This window comes from Excalfactoria chinensis, chromosome Z (assembly GCF_039878825.1).
Source record: "Excalfactoria chinensis isolate bCotChi1 chromosome Z, bCotChi1.hap2, whole genome shotgun sequence".
NCBI lineage: Eukaryota > Metazoa > Chordata > Aves > Galliformes > Phasianidae > Excalfactoria > Excalfactoria chinensis.
The window spans coordinates 51,559,424-51,574,515 of NC_092857.1; the positions used below are offsets into that span (position 1 = coordinate 51,559,424).

A 15,092-nucleotide genomic window follows, 5' to 3' on the forward strand; every position below is an offset into this window, starting at 1 on the left:
TTTCAGCTGATCAACCTGTATTTTATAGCATAATTTCTTAACATTATTGACACAGGATATGGGACCAGTGAGACAAAGAACCACCCAAATATAACATTTCACAACCTCACCCTCACTTAAACGTCAGTTAGTCAGTACTTTTCACCTATGATGCTGAGAACAGACTCTAAATGCAGTTGAGTCTATCTGAATTTAGATGCCATTTAATACAGTAAGTACAACCTATAAACTGCAGCTCAAGTGTGAACACCATTTTCAGACATTTTCACAAGCTAGTTGAGTGAGAAACAACCAAGAACATTCCTGAGAGTGAACTTTCTTTATTTTCTGCCCAGTTACAAACTTGTAGCTTATGAGGGATTCCTCATAATCTATTGCTTTAGATTTGCAGCGGAGAAGAAGATGTCTGACCACTTCTTCCTCAGCTCAAAAAAACCCCAAACCAACCAACCAACCAACCAACCAACCAACCAACCAGACCCACACCAAACAAACTAACTAACTAAATTTGCTTGAGAGTGTTATAAAGAACTTACATCTCTCGCTGTTTCTGCAGTTCAAAGACAAAGACAAAAAGCAAAGAAAAATGTGAAAGGCTCCCTAACGCTGCAATTTGAAGCACATAGCATAGTGGACTGAAGGCAGGTTTTCTAATTTGCAGTCCAATGCTCACAGAAAATAATCTTTCGAATTTTTTTGAAATTATTACTTCACCTTGGCCTCTTCCAAAGACTGAATGAGTTACACTGATGTAGTATTCTTACCAAACGCATCATAACATGTAGCAAAACATGCTGAAATTTATCCATGACACGCGGTTTAATGTTAGAATAAAACCTTATTTTTACTGGAAAGACAATTTGGATTTTATTACTCTCCTGAATGCAGACACAGAACGGCTGTTAACCACTAGATGCCACAGTTGCTCTTATAACAGAAATCCAGCCTTTGCTTTGCTCCAACCATTGAAAGACAAAACAAAACAAAACAAACAAACAAAAAACCAAAACAAACAAAAAACCCTACACATTTCCATCAGATTTCCCTGTGGTGTATCAGAATACATCAAGCTAAAAATACAATTGCAGGTAGATACTTGTAAGATTTCTGCACCAAATATCCTTACACTCAACTCTTTCATAGCCTTCTTTGATAGCACGCAAAAACTTACAGCTTGGTTCCATCTTGGATGTGTTTAAAATATTTATGGTAATCTCCCACCTCCTGGGTCCACCTGTTTTGGTGTTTTTGTTTTTGTTTTACAACAAAGGTAAGTGCTGTTTCCCCTGCTGTCAGACCTGAGTAATCGGTGCTGCTGACATGGACTAGAAGAGTAACTCCAGTGTATGTGAGAACAATGGAAGCAAGTAGCTTCCATAGCATATGTTACCTGTGTGACACACAGCTGCGAGTAAACGACTGGGGGCACTGTGACAATAGGGTGTGAATGTGCAGGAGCCCTCACTGATGGAGGTAGTGCTGCCAGATGAGTTGGAGGACTCAGCCAAACTGAGTGTGCAAAGCACAGGCAATAAGAGACTGATTTTAAGCAGAAGACTCCTCTGGGAAAGCTGAGACGCCCATAGTGCTGGTAATCCCTAATTCTGTAGTGAATGCTTTTGAAGGATGGTTTTACCTAAGGTACAGTGCACACAGCTGTTATCGCAGCCTTGCTCAGCCAGGACAGTAACTCACGGCCTTTAACAAGTCCAAGAATGCTGGTTGCCATTGACCAGCTTTTAATTTTATTAAAAATTCTTACATCTTTTCAGCTTTCAGAAGGGGGCTAAAGTGGTCAGCCCTCAAGAGCACACAGGTTCTTGAAGGAGGAGCTGTATAAAGGCAACCTGCCTCAGGTGCCATGAGCTTGAGGCCTGAGGTCGGACTGCTTGGCTCTGCACAGTTTGGGCCTGCACAAACTGCTTGAGGCCACTGTGGAGATAGCTGTGAGCAAATGCATAGATGGGCTTTGTAGCCAGAGGTTTACTGCCGGACATGATAAACACTCCAGCCTGCACATGGAGAGCAAACAGCAATGGGCAGCTCTGGAAAGGACACTCAGCCTCAGGGCAGTCAGGCAGTGTGCTACCTGAGCCTGAGCTCACACAGCTCAGAGACATGACGAGCACACAGTCCACTGCATTTTGCAGGAAAGGCTGAAAATTACTCTTGTGAGTAACCTCTTCATAGCTGAGGATCATCTAATGCAGGCTTTTTTCTTATGTTAGGTGGGCGATTTCTGTCTATTTGGAAAAAGGCCTCTCACTCTTTTCCTACGGCATCATCACTTTTCCTGTCAATGCACAAAGCCAGAGCTCATACCATCCTTTTGTTCTGGCATTTATGTATCAGACAAAAAAATGTTAAGGAATAGGTAACTCATGGCCTTTGAGAGTGACGAAATGGGTGATTTTGCTAGCAAACAATTGAACATATATCACTGGATCTTCATTAGCATGAATTTATTTCAGTGAGATGACAACTGGGTGCTAGGAACCATTGTGGAACTTCATGGGTTTTGCTGGAGATGAGCAACTTGAATGTGGTGGTTATAAACACAAGGGACGAGGGCAGTCGGAAACAATCAGAATCACAGAACAGCTTGGGTTGGAAAGGATCTCAAAGATAATCCAGTTCCAACTTGCAAACATGGGCAGGACTTGCCACCCACTGGATCTGTCTGCCTAGGACCCCAACCAACCAGGTACTGAGCACCTGCAAGGATCGGGTATCCAACAGCTCTTCTGAGCAGTGTGTGCTATGGCCTCACCACCCTCTGACTAAAGAATTTATGCTCTCTCTTAGTTTAAACCCATTCTCCCTTGTCCTGTCGCTACCTATCTGAGCAAAAAACGGTTTCCCCCACCTCCCTGGTAACAGCAGAATTACATCTGTCTGCATGGGCGTGGGCCTGCATGCGATCTCCTGGGCTGGACAAAGCAGGGCCACTTCGGGCCAGGGATGTCCAGCCTTCTCCTGCGGGGTCCTACGGCTCGCGGTAACACACTTGGGCCATGGCGATAAAGGAAGATAAGCAGTCGAAGAGCAGCACGGAGCGCAGGCAGAAGACAGCCTCCTTCCTCCCAGCACCCCGCCCTCGTCATTTAGGAGCACCTCTGGGGCAGACGCAGCACAGGATGCTCCCACCGCCGTCACCGCCCTCGGGCGACGCGCAGCCCCGCCCTCCAAACAGCCAAGGCTCCGCTGATGCCCGATGCCTGCCCGCGGCCCGGCCGCTGGGGGGCGCCGATGTCCGGAGGGGCACTGGAGGCCGGCCCGGCGACGGGGATACGGCGCGGGGCAGCTCGGCGGAGACCTGAAAAAATCGTTTCCTTCCGGAGCGACGGTGGCGGGGCTGCAACTTCCCCGGCTCGGGCTGGGCATCGGTGTCCTCCGGAGTGAGGCGCTCGGAAGCCGCAGAGGAATGCAGCGAAGCGCCGAGCGAGGGCCGCTGCCGTGTGGAGGAGGCTGAGCGGTGGGAGGGGCGGGGAGGGACCAGCCGCGGCAGTGACAAGGTGCCAGCGAAGCCGAGGGGACGCCGCTAGCGCTCCACCGCCCACGTCGCTGCCCGCCCGGAGAAGTTTGCCTCGGCAGCAGTGCAACCGTCGGGGCCACCGCGGCCGAGCGGGGAGCCGGGTCCGAAGCCGCCGCACGCTGATCCGCGGCGGGACGGGGGTGGTCTCTGGCGGGACGCGGCGGGGGGACGTCGCCCCGCCCGCGCCATGGCAGCCCGCTCACGGAGACCCTGGCTGAGCGTGGTGCTGGGGCTGGTGCTGGGCTTCACTGCCGCCTCCTGGCTCATCGCTCCCCGGGTGGCCGAGATGAGCGAGAAGAAGCGGCGCGGCGCCAGCCTCTGTTCCTACTACGGCCGCGCGGCGGGGCCGGGGGCGGCCGGGGGCGCCGCCGCGGCGGGCGAGCTGCCGGCGGCCGCGGCGGTGCTGGGCGGCACGGGCGTGCGGAGCAGCCCATGGGAACTGCAGGCGGCAGAGGAAGGCACGGTGTCCAGCCCCGCCGCTGGCGGGGAAGCGGAGCAGGAGGAGGAGGAGGAAGGCGGCGAGAAGCGGAGCGGGCGGCCCGGCGGCAGCCGCAACGGGAGCGGTGACTGGGGAGGCGCGGCGGGCTGCGCCAAGCCTCGCAACTTCCTCTACGTGGGGGTAATGACGGCCCAGAAGTACCTGGGCAGCCGGGCGGTGGCGGCGCAGCGGACCTGGGTGCCCTCGGTACCGGGCCGCGTGGAGTTCTTCTCCAGCCAGGGCTCAGCCGCGCCCCCAGGGCTTCCCCCGCTGCCCGTCGTTGCCCTGCCCGGCGTGGACGACTCCTACCCGCCTCAAAAGAAGTCTTTCATGATGATCAAGTACATGCACGACCACTACCTGGACAAGTACGAGTGGTTCATGCGGGCGGACGACGACGTCTACATTAAAGGTGACCGCGGGAGGCCCGACGGCCGGAGGGAGGCAGGGGAGCACCGCGTCGGCTTCGCGGAGAGAGGCCGTCCTGTCCCAGCCGGTGGTGGCGGGGCAGCGGGGGGCTGTCGACGGGAGCTGTCTCCCAGCCCCGGGCGGCAGTGCCGGGCTCAGCGCGGGGGCTGCGGTCTGGCGCTTCTCGGAGGCGGCGTCTTCAGTTATAGTGAGAATTCTCACGTGGCTGAGTAGCACTGCAAGCCGAGCGGACCTCGAAGTCTACCTGTAAAGCCGCTGCCGTGCTTCGCAGCACGTCCAGAAAGTGTCGGCCCAGATGCCGCGTGGGTGTTGTAACACCGTTAGTTAAGGATGTTCTGCAGTCTTCTCCCTCTTGGTATGTGCTTGCCACTGCCTAAGAAAAAACTGCCGCTGATAATTAGAGGAAGACCGCTGTTATTTGTTATTCCCAGGGAAGAATGGCAAAGCAGGGGCATAAACCTGGGTTATGAGCTTGGTACAAACTTTAGAAAGTTAACTTGAGGTAACTGCACTATTTGTCACTTGGTTTGTCTGAGTCATTTAATAGGTTCCTTACGTGTCAGCTGTCATTCGTCTCTGAACTGCTTACACACCACGGATGGTGGTATTTATGGTTGCAGATGTAAAAGGTGGCAGTGTTGTCTTGGGGCTTAGTTCTGAGTTGTAGTGAACCTGTCTTTAATCAGGTCCAAGTTAAACCTATCTGCCAACTCTAAATTTCATTAAAATGCTGAATTATATTTCAAAAATTGGTAAGCTATTTAAAGGAGAATGCTGGGTTTTTGCCATGTTCCAAGGGGAAGGACAGGAAATTATTCTGTGTCAGAGATTTATTTTAATTTAAGCTTGTGCTCATCTTTTCCAAAATCAATCTCATTAAAAGTAATACTTGACATTTTTCCTCAGTGTCTCTTCCTCCTCAACTTAGAACTATATTGACAGATTGTCTTGCATTAGGGATTTTTTAAACTAGCAAGAGAATGATTTCCATCAGTGTTGGCTGAACAGAGTAAGGCTTTGATCATATTCTCTCTTCAGGCTACATGAAAGTGCCATTGAAATGTTAATTGAGGATATTCATTGTAAAAAAAGAGTCTGAGAAATATGAACTTGTCCAAAGATACTACACTGGAGGTCATTTCCTGTGATAGTCTAAGGTGCCTGTTAGATTTCAGAGAAGAACCTTGAGATGCAGAAAAACAGATGACTGACTAAGTAGACAAATAACACTGGTCTTTTATCTTTTCCAGGTGAAAAACTGGAGGAGTTTCTTCGCTCACTGAATAGTAGTAAGCCTCTGTATTTGGGACAGACTGGTCTGGGAAACATTGAAGAACTTGGGAAGCTGGGTCTTGAGCCTGGAGAGAATTTCTGCATGGGAGGGCCAGGAATGATCTTCAGCCGGGAGGTTCTGAGGAGGATGGTGCCACACATAGGTGAATGCCTTCGTGAGATGTACACCACTCATGAGGATGTGGAGGTGGGCAGGTGTGTCCGAAGATTTGGAGGAACGCAGTGTGTTTGGTCCTATGAGGTAAGTAACAGGATTTGTCCCACAGGGTTGTTTGTTTACAGGGTTCTGCATCTTGCAGAGCATCTGCCATCTCTTTTCACCATAATTAAGTTTTAATAAATGCATTAGAATGTAAGCTGTGGACTGCAAGGAAAAGTGGTAGGAAAACATTCATAGCACGTGGCTGCAAGCATCTATTGTTTTGACTTGTATTTTTCAATTTTCATTTAGTGATGGTTACTGTAGCTTATATGTGTGAGCAGCCGTGCTGTTAGTTTTGCTATGTGATAAATTGCTAACGCATTACCTGTAGGTTTCCTATGAATAACCCTTAGAAGGATGCAGCTCTATTTGATGTTTAATGTTAAAGTTGGACCCTTTAGCAAATCATTTCTATATAAGCGTCTGGCACATCATTTTCTTCTGTGGCAGAGATTCCTAAAATATGTTGTAGTATTTGAAGAGGAACTGCATGTATTTTCTTAATTATTCAGATGTATTTGAATAGAAATCCAGATGGGCAAATGCAGAAATTGGATTGTTTTTTGCTTGTCCAGATAGGATATCTGTTATATTGCCCGTGTCCATGATATACTTTCAACAGTATTTTACTTAGTGAACTTATTTTATTCAGTGTTTAAATTTATTGCAGGCATGCACAGCATAACAAATCTTAGTATGCTGAGGTCCTTTTGGGAACAAATGGCTTCATTCAGTAGCAATATTTTCTAAAGTAATAAAGATGTGTTGCGGCTCCAGAAAAGTTTGTTTGCGGTGCCGTGACTGGAAATCAGAGCTGTTTCACTAAAAGCATTGTGGTTAATGGCATCATCTTTGCAGATTAAAATAGGTTGAGCATGCAGCTGGCAGGAAGGGTGAAGAGTGATAGCTAATACGGCGAATAAAATTTTAGTTATTTTGACTGATTCTTTAATGTGAATCTTTGCTTGTCCTTGTGACAGTACCTCATTAAGTCAGAAAATTGTTTAAATGGGCCACTGAAAGAGGTTAAGTCAGGAAAAATAATTGTTTTTCTGCATTAGGGGTTTTCAGCTTTTTTTCTTTTTCTTTTTTTTTTTTTGTCTCCTGAAAGGCCTGGAAAAAGGTGTCTGTTTAAAAATGGATTTGTTAGGCTACACTGTATGAATGGTGAAAGAACAGTAAGTCTTAAATTGCTAATACGGATTTAGTGGGTGGTAATATTATCTCTTATTCCACCATAGAAATGCATTTTTAAAAAGTACTTCAACAAGTGGTTTGAATTAAAATGTGATAAAATGCACCAGCTGCATTGCTAGAGCAAGGAAGGTATTTATTGTGCAGATGGGGATCAATTTTGTACTAGCAGTTCTTAATCAGACTTCTGAGCACTGGTAGCTTAATCCTATATTCTGATATATTTGGACTTAGCCTGCAAAAGTTCATTTTAAAATCCTTACAGGCATTCAATGCCTGCTTATCTATATCAGATATTAGAATTCTAATTCTGGCTTAACTGTAGTTTCTTAGAAGTTTTTTGTTTGTTTTGTTTTGTTTGTTTCTTTTTTGCTGTTTTGTCTTCTTGGGAGGAAAACTGATGATAACTTGGTTATAATTTATTTTAATATTGAATGATGAGAAATTTTTTTCTCCAGTAATTGAGTGTAAGTGGGATAGAGCAAAGTATGAGTTTGCTTTTTTTCTGTTTTGGAGACTTGAATTACACGACTGTCCAGCTTCTCAGGGTAGGATTGGGGCCTGAAAATATTGACTTTAAGGAGCAGGTCTGTATGTTTGTTTGGAGTCTGGAGTAGAGTGGCACCAGAATTCTGACTGCTCACGGAGGCCCTATTTCTTTATAATGAAGAACAGGGAAACACATGTATTAGTTGTTGTAGTAGTTGTTAGTTTGTGACCATAATTTTTGTTTGTTAGAAAAACATTTAACATTGCTGCTTGTGCAGCAGATCTTCTTGAAGATGAGGATAGTTAAGACAAAGCTTCTTTGAGTGCTATCCTAGTATTAAGTCTGCCTGGAAAGGGAATGGAATATGCTGAGAGAGCAGCCCAGACCGATCCATTTTGAGGCATGAAAAATTGGAGGTACCTCTCTGCCTCCTTGTATAGGTACTGTGAAATAGACAAAAACTTTTACAGGCTGCTTTATTAATTAAGATTACTGTTTATAAATATGTACATTTTGTGTATTTAAAATCTTGAAATATCATGTTATTTTAGGTGTACATTTTGCAAGAGCCTTTTGAAGCAAATTTTATTTTTTCTGCGTGGCAAGGAAAGGAATTTGATGTTTCATTTTCTGAAAAGCTCTAGGTACTTCAATAAATCAGAGAGTCCTCAAACTGATTTTGTGCTCTGGCATTATTTCATGCCTTTGTATTGTGTAGCTGGTTGTTGAAAGAAGTCTGATGTGGTACCTGAACTGACTCTGTTGTTGCAGATTGTTATATTGGAATGTTACAGGACAGTTGTACTTTTTCCCTGGGTCACTGAAACTCTTACTGCGTGCTTTTCCATTGCTGCTTTACTCAGCTATACTTTTCTAGTGCAGGAAAGGAGAATTACTCTTGCACATGCTTATGCAAACACTAAGACTGTATCTAGGATGGACTGCGAAGTGTGTTCCACATTTGTCTTGAAGTCGTCTTGTACTGAAGAACTGAGCTGAGTCCTGCTGGACAGCAAGGTTTTTATGAACATCAATACTTTTTAGGGAGATTCTGAGGTTTGCATGTGTAGCTGAAGACTAATATGAACTGGGGACAACTCCATTCAGATCTGTAGGAATAGAAAACCTCTAGAATAAAGTTGAATCTGTGTGACTTCATTTTGTTACTGCATTTATTCTCCAGGAACTGGAAGTCTTTTTTTGTTGTTGTTGAAGATGAAAGAAATTGAAGAACTCATGAGAAAACATGAGGTGCTTGATCTTTGCCAGGTGCCTGTGTAGCTTAACCTGACTGCCTCTCAGGGTTTGTTTGGTTTCTGTGTAGAGGTACAGCCAGAATGTTGTGCTTGCTTGTATGCCTATATTGGCTTACACTTATACTGGCTGGCAAGGAAAGGACTACAGTGTTATTTTAAGAGTATATTTTTCTGTCAGAAAGAACAGGAAAAGAGGTACATAAACCCATAGTGACTAACTGTTGCTTGGAGAGTAATTTTCTGGGGTTTAATCCTTGTTGTGCCCAGTAGGAAGCCAGGGCTGAGAATCTGTCTCCCACATGCAAAGTGAGTTATGGCTGAGGCGTTCTCTGCTGACAGCGCTCCTCCTCTTTCTATCACAAATTAGTCACTGGGTTGCTGAAACAGTGAGTCTAATAACAGAGTTTTGAGGCACTTGTGTGGAGCAGAGGAGAAACAAGCCTACTCTGGGGATGCTGTTTGTCAGATGCCCATGGTCAGCATTAAAGGTGGCTGTTGCTGATGGGCAATGGCTGCTCAATGCAGCTTTTCTGCTTGGTGCTGCCATGCTGTGCATGCCTATGGTGAACTGGAGTGAGGGTGAACCATCCAAACCTCTGCCTCTGTCTGATGGATAGACAAAGGGATGTCTGGGCAACAGCATTGGGCTGGTAGGATCTTACAGGTCAGAAATAACAGCAAATAACAAATTTCTTATGAAAATTACCGTGTTACAACAATGTTAATTGTAGTTATCGAACTTGATCACTTGATATGTTTCTCACCAGATTAGAAAAGTGATTGGTATTTCCATGCTACTGTAGTACTGCATTTCCTAGAATCATATGGAGTGGCCTGAGTTGAAAAGGACTGCAGTGATCATCTACTTTCAACCCTGTTGCTAGGTACAGGGTGGTGAACCACCAGACCAGGCTGCCCAGAGCCACATCAAGCCTGGCTTTGAATGCCTCCAGGGATGGGGTATTCACAACCTCTCTGGGCAACCTGTTCCAGTGTGTCACCACCCTCTGAGTGAAAAACGCCCTCGTAATATCCCACCTAAACCTCTCCTGTCTCAGTTTAAAGCCATTCCCCCTTGTCCTATCACTGTCTACCCTTGTAAACAGCTGTTCCCTCTCCTGTTTATACACTCCCCTCAAGTACTGGAAGGCCACAATGAGATCTCCCTGGAACCTTCTCTTCTTCAACATAAACAAGTTCAGTTTCCTCAACCTTTCTTCACAGGAGAGGTGCTCCAGCCCTCTGATCATCTTGGTGGCCCTCCTTTGTACCCATTCCAAGAGCTCTACATCTTGCTTGTGCTGGGGGCCACAGGCCTGGATGCTGTACTCCAAATGGGGCTGTGCAAGAGCTGAGGGGGACAATCAGCCACCTCTCCCTGCTGGCTGCTCCTCTTTTAATGCAGACAGGGATACAGTTGTCCTTCTGGGCTACAAGCGCATACTGCTGGCTTATGTCCAGCTTCTCGTTTACCAGGACCCCCAAGTTGTTCTCTACTGGGCTGCCCTCAAGGAGTTCTATGGGTTTGTATAAATACCTGAGATTGCCCTGGCCCAAGTACAGCATCTTGCTCTTGGCCTTGTTGAACCTCCTTAGATTTTCATGGACCCAATTCTCCAGCCTGTCCAGGTCCCTCTGGATGGCTTCCATTCCCTCCAGTGTACTGGCTGCGCAGCACAGCTTGGAGTCATTTGCAACTTTGCTGGGGGTGTACTGGATTCCATCATCTATGTCATTAATAAAGTGGTTCTGTGTGTACACATTACCGAATTAAAAAAGAAGTCATTAAACAAATATCCAATTACAGTAATTGTAGTGTTGAAATTGGGTCATTCTTCTCTCATGCCACATGGTCCTCATTTGAGCCGTGTGCTCCTGTAGCACTCTTCAGGTTTTGTGAGATATGTATTGTCAACCATTTGTTCTTCTTTCCGGAGAACTTGGGGACACATGGCTCCTTTCTTTGAGTTCTTCTTGCCCCACATCTTTCTACATGTTGAATTTGTCTGTCAGTTGAAAAGGTTTGTGATGAGAAGGCAGTCATCATTTTGTTCAGTGTTTCCTGATGTGGCTCAGCAGGACTGCTAGAGCTGGTGGTGCTTGTGTCCTTGTATTTTTGTTGTGAAGGGCTAAAGACAGTGTTACCCACATCCAGCATAGAGGTATGTGCAGGAACATTTAAGCCTGCAACTGTCATCCCTCCAATCATGGAGAGTGTCTGAGCTATGGACCCTCTGGCTAAGGGTCTACTTCTGAGTCTGACAAAGAGTTCACTGCTCATGGGTTTCAGGGTTGTTTACAAGTTGGATGTGCTGTATTAAGTGAGTGCCTCAACAGGAAGTACTGCTTGAAGGTTTTTGGAGTGTGTAGCTGTGTAATTCTGAGTTTCCCAGGTGCCATAGTTCATGTGATTTAATGTTCAGGATGTGAAAACAGCATAGCTGTTTTCCTGGTAATGTTTTCCTCTAAGATGCCAGTATGTATTTATGTGTTCTGCTGTGTGGGCTGTGTAACAGCTTTCTAGTCTTTTTTGAATGTTTGTATATTTTAAAGGTTTTTCTCTTAAAACTCTTTTTTTTTTTTTTTGAATTGCTGAAGCTCCCCACTGATATAGAAGAGGAAAACATTAGGAAAAGTTCAGAAATGATTTGAAATTGTTTTTCATTCTGTACGTGGGTATGTTGAGTCATCTCTCAACCTATATAGGAATTTAAACCTAAACATCTTCAGCTTTCTTCTCATGTTCTTTTTTTATCGAAAATGCATTTTCAGAGCTCCTGTGCAATTGGTGTATTTGGGGTGATACTTCTTGTAAGAGTCTAGTGCAGAAGGCTAGCTGTTAAAAGAGTGTTTAAAAATAGTGTTCAATGAGACAATGCAGTTGTGACACAACTGTTGTTACAGTGATTCTCATTTGAGCCCATCACATCATCTCTCTTTGCACTGCTTGTCACATTATACAAGGAATCAACTTGGTTTTAAAGATTAGCCTTGCTGATGAAGAACTTGTCTGCTTAGGGTCAAAAGCTTATTCTGTGCTTAAAGTGAATCTATAAAGCAAAGCACTGGGAAATGCTGACTCATTTGCCTTTTACCCTGAAACTGTTATATGTCTTTTAAAATCTTGTTTAATATCAAATCAACCAAAGCACCTGGAAAGCAGTGCTTTCTAAAGATATTCCTAGAATTTTCATTTTCAAAGTCTTTTTGCTTCCTGTATTCTGAAGTATAAACTTCCCTTCCACACTTACAAGTTCTACCGTGTTTATTGTTTCTGACAAAGTGTTTTGTTTGACTGTACTGCTTGAGCCTTTTTGCAGATTAGTTGTGTGTTGCAGACTGGTTTAACTAAATTAAAGGGTATAATGTTGCTCAAAGCCCGTGCAATAATTTTAAAGACTCTAATTAATCCGATGGCCTTCTATGGTGGAGTAACAGTGTTGGTCGATGAAGGGAAGGAGACTGATGTCTCCTACCTGGACCTGAGCAAGGCCTTTGACATGGTCCCCCACCACATCCTTATCTCCAGAGTGAGGGGATGTGGATTTGACCACCCAATGGGTAAGGAATCGGTTGAAAGGCTGCAGACAAAGAGTGGTGATTAATGGTTCTATGTCCAGGTGGAGGCTGGTAATTAGCACTGTCCCCCAGGGGTCTGTTTGGGACCAGTGCTCTTTAACATCTTTATCAGTGACATCAATGATGCCCTGGGCAGCCTGGTCTAGCATTAAATGGGGGGGTTTGTGGTCCTGCCTGTGGCACGGGGGTTGGAGATTCATGATCCTCGAGGTCCCTTCCAACACAGGCCATTCTGTGATTCTGTGAACTGAGTGCACCCTCAGCAGGTGTGCTAATGACACCAAGCTGAGTGGCGAGGTTGACACAGTGGAAGGAAGGGATACCATTCAGAGGGACCTCAACAGACTTGAAAGGTGGGCCTGGGTGAATCTAATGAGGTTCAACACAATGAAGTGCAAGATTTTGCACTTGGGCCAGAGGAATTCCAGGCATATATACCGACTGGAAGGAGCAGTCCTTGAGAGTAGCCCTGCTGAGAAGGATCTGGGGTTCCTGGTGGATGAAAAACAGCATGAACCAGCAGCGTGCTCTTGCAGCTTGGAAAGCAAGTGGTATCCAGGGCTCCATCAGAAGAGGGGTGGCCAGCAGGGACGGGGAGATAATTGTTTCTCTCTACTCTGCCCTTGTGAGGCCCCATCTGGAGTACTGCATCCTGGTTAGGGTCCCCCAATACAAGAAAGACAGAGAGCTGTTGGAGAGTGGCCAGAGGAGGGCCATGAAGATGTTCAGAGGGCTGGAGCACCTCTCTTATAAGGAAAGGTTGAGGGAGCTGGGCTTGTTCAGCCTGGAGAAAAGAAGGCTGTGGGGTGACCTCACTGCAGCCTTTCAGTACCTAAAGAGAGCCCACAAACAAGTGGGGAGCCAATTCTTTGAAAGCAGGACCCAGAGTTGATGAGTTGTTTTTGTTTGTGGTTTTTTTTTGTGTGTGTTTTTGTTTTGTTTTAAGATATCTGTTTTTGTTTGGATTTATAAAATCTCTTGATAACTTTATTCTGACTTTCCAGCTTCATATCCTTGGATGAGCTCAAAGGATGTGAAATTCTGCTAAAACAGAAATGGTTCAGAAAAAGAAACTGGAAGTTGTAAACAAGAAATGTTTAACTGAAATAAGTACTAATTAAATATACTTTAAGTTATTGAGGTGTTTCATATGAAAATATGTATTTTGAGTTATTGTCCTTATGTACTCTTATAATATACGTTTATTTAAATATTTCATTATGTAACTTAATATATGTTAGAAGTACATTTCTTAATCTGAAGTGTAACGAGAACTACTGACTTTTGATGTTTCTTACCAGTTCTGGCTGATAGTTTAAGCTCAGGATTAGTCCACAGGCTAGTTACTTTTTCAGTACGTATTATAAACTGGATGGCAAATAAATGTGTAGTTCAACCTGAGTTATAATATTCTGGTCTTCCTAGCTGTTATGTTTAGAAAAAGCTTTTGCTCTGCTTTAAAGAAGTCTTCTAAAACATACGTGTACCTAGCAAACAAAGAACATCTTCAGCTGGAGGTATAATTTTAGGAAATTCTGGAGGAGTAACTGACATAGGCTTTCTGAATGCTGCTTTATGTATAATTTAGTCTTCAAACAAATCTAGGAAAGATAAAGTTACTTTTACATTTATTTTAGCTGTGTGCTTTGCAGTCACGTTTTCCACAGTCATTTTCCACATTGCTTGAAGCTTTATCTCTAGTAATCTAACCCCTTTTGAATGGTCAAAAAAAGTTTAAGTCTCCTCTGGAATGTGATATTTTAAACAAATAATTGCAGTATTGGTTACTGAGGGACTTAATAAACAGGTGTGGTTTTTTGTGTTTTTTTTTTTTTTTTTTAATAAATTATGTTGTGGTTAAATATTTGACTTAGAAACTTGTAGCATTCCTTTTAATGTTTTTGAAATAAGATTATCATTTTTGTCATGGGGTGTTTTTTTCAGTTTTTTTTTTTTTTTTGTGCATTTGATACTGTGAAGATTTTTGTTTTGTTTCGTTTCCAAGATGATAAAATCCTTAAGTTTTTTCTATGTTTGTTTGTTTTTTTAACTGGTCATCTTAACTGGTCACTAACAAGTTAACATCTGAAGGGATTTGCTCTTGCCCTTTTTGGGTATGGCGTGTGTACAGAAGCTCCTCATGTGATCAAAGCAGATGGGCTAAAGAAATATGTTATGTTTATACATGCCTGTAGTGCAGTGGAAGCTCCTTAAGACCTTTTAATCTGTTCCAGGTATTTATTGCAGCTTTGCTTCTGTAAAGCTTAGGAATATATCTTTCAGTTTGTTCTGTACATTTATATCTGTGCCATTCAGTTTTTAATGTACACACATATGTTTTGCCTTCCAGCTTCATTTTATCTTTTTGGCTTTTTCTTGAGCGTAGTCTGCCTGTTAGCATAATAACATTTTGTCACTGAAGGGGAGTTTCATCACTGAATGGGGCCAGTGAGCTCATATACTGCCTGCTTCCTACTTTTGATAATGATAAAAGTCAGTGACTTTTTCAGTAACTTTATATTGGCTGTGCAAAAAAATTTCTAAAATACATGAGTCTTGGTTATAGAAATCAGGGAATTTGACAAGAATAGATAATTAAGTGATGACAAAACATTTTGTCAGATGAAACTGTTTTA

General features: G+C 44.2%; 1 protein-coding gene across 1 annotated transcript in view; it reads left to right on the forward strand.

Annotated features, from left to right (window-relative positions):
* Positions 1–2,867: 2,867 nt before the first annotated feature.
* CHSY3 (chondroitin sulfate synthase 3) overlaps positions 2,868–15,092 on the forward strand; it is a 104,171-nt gene continuing 91,946 nt past the window's right edge. The window contains exons 1-2 of the mRNA XM_072359150.1: positions 2,868–4,425; positions 5,693–5,976. Of these exons, the coding sequence (XP_072215251.1) occupies positions 3,723–4,425; positions 5,693–5,976 (987 nt within the window). The 5' untranslated portion in view covers positions 2,868–3,722. The remainder of the gene's footprint in view (positions 4,426–5,692; positions 5,977–15,092) is intronic.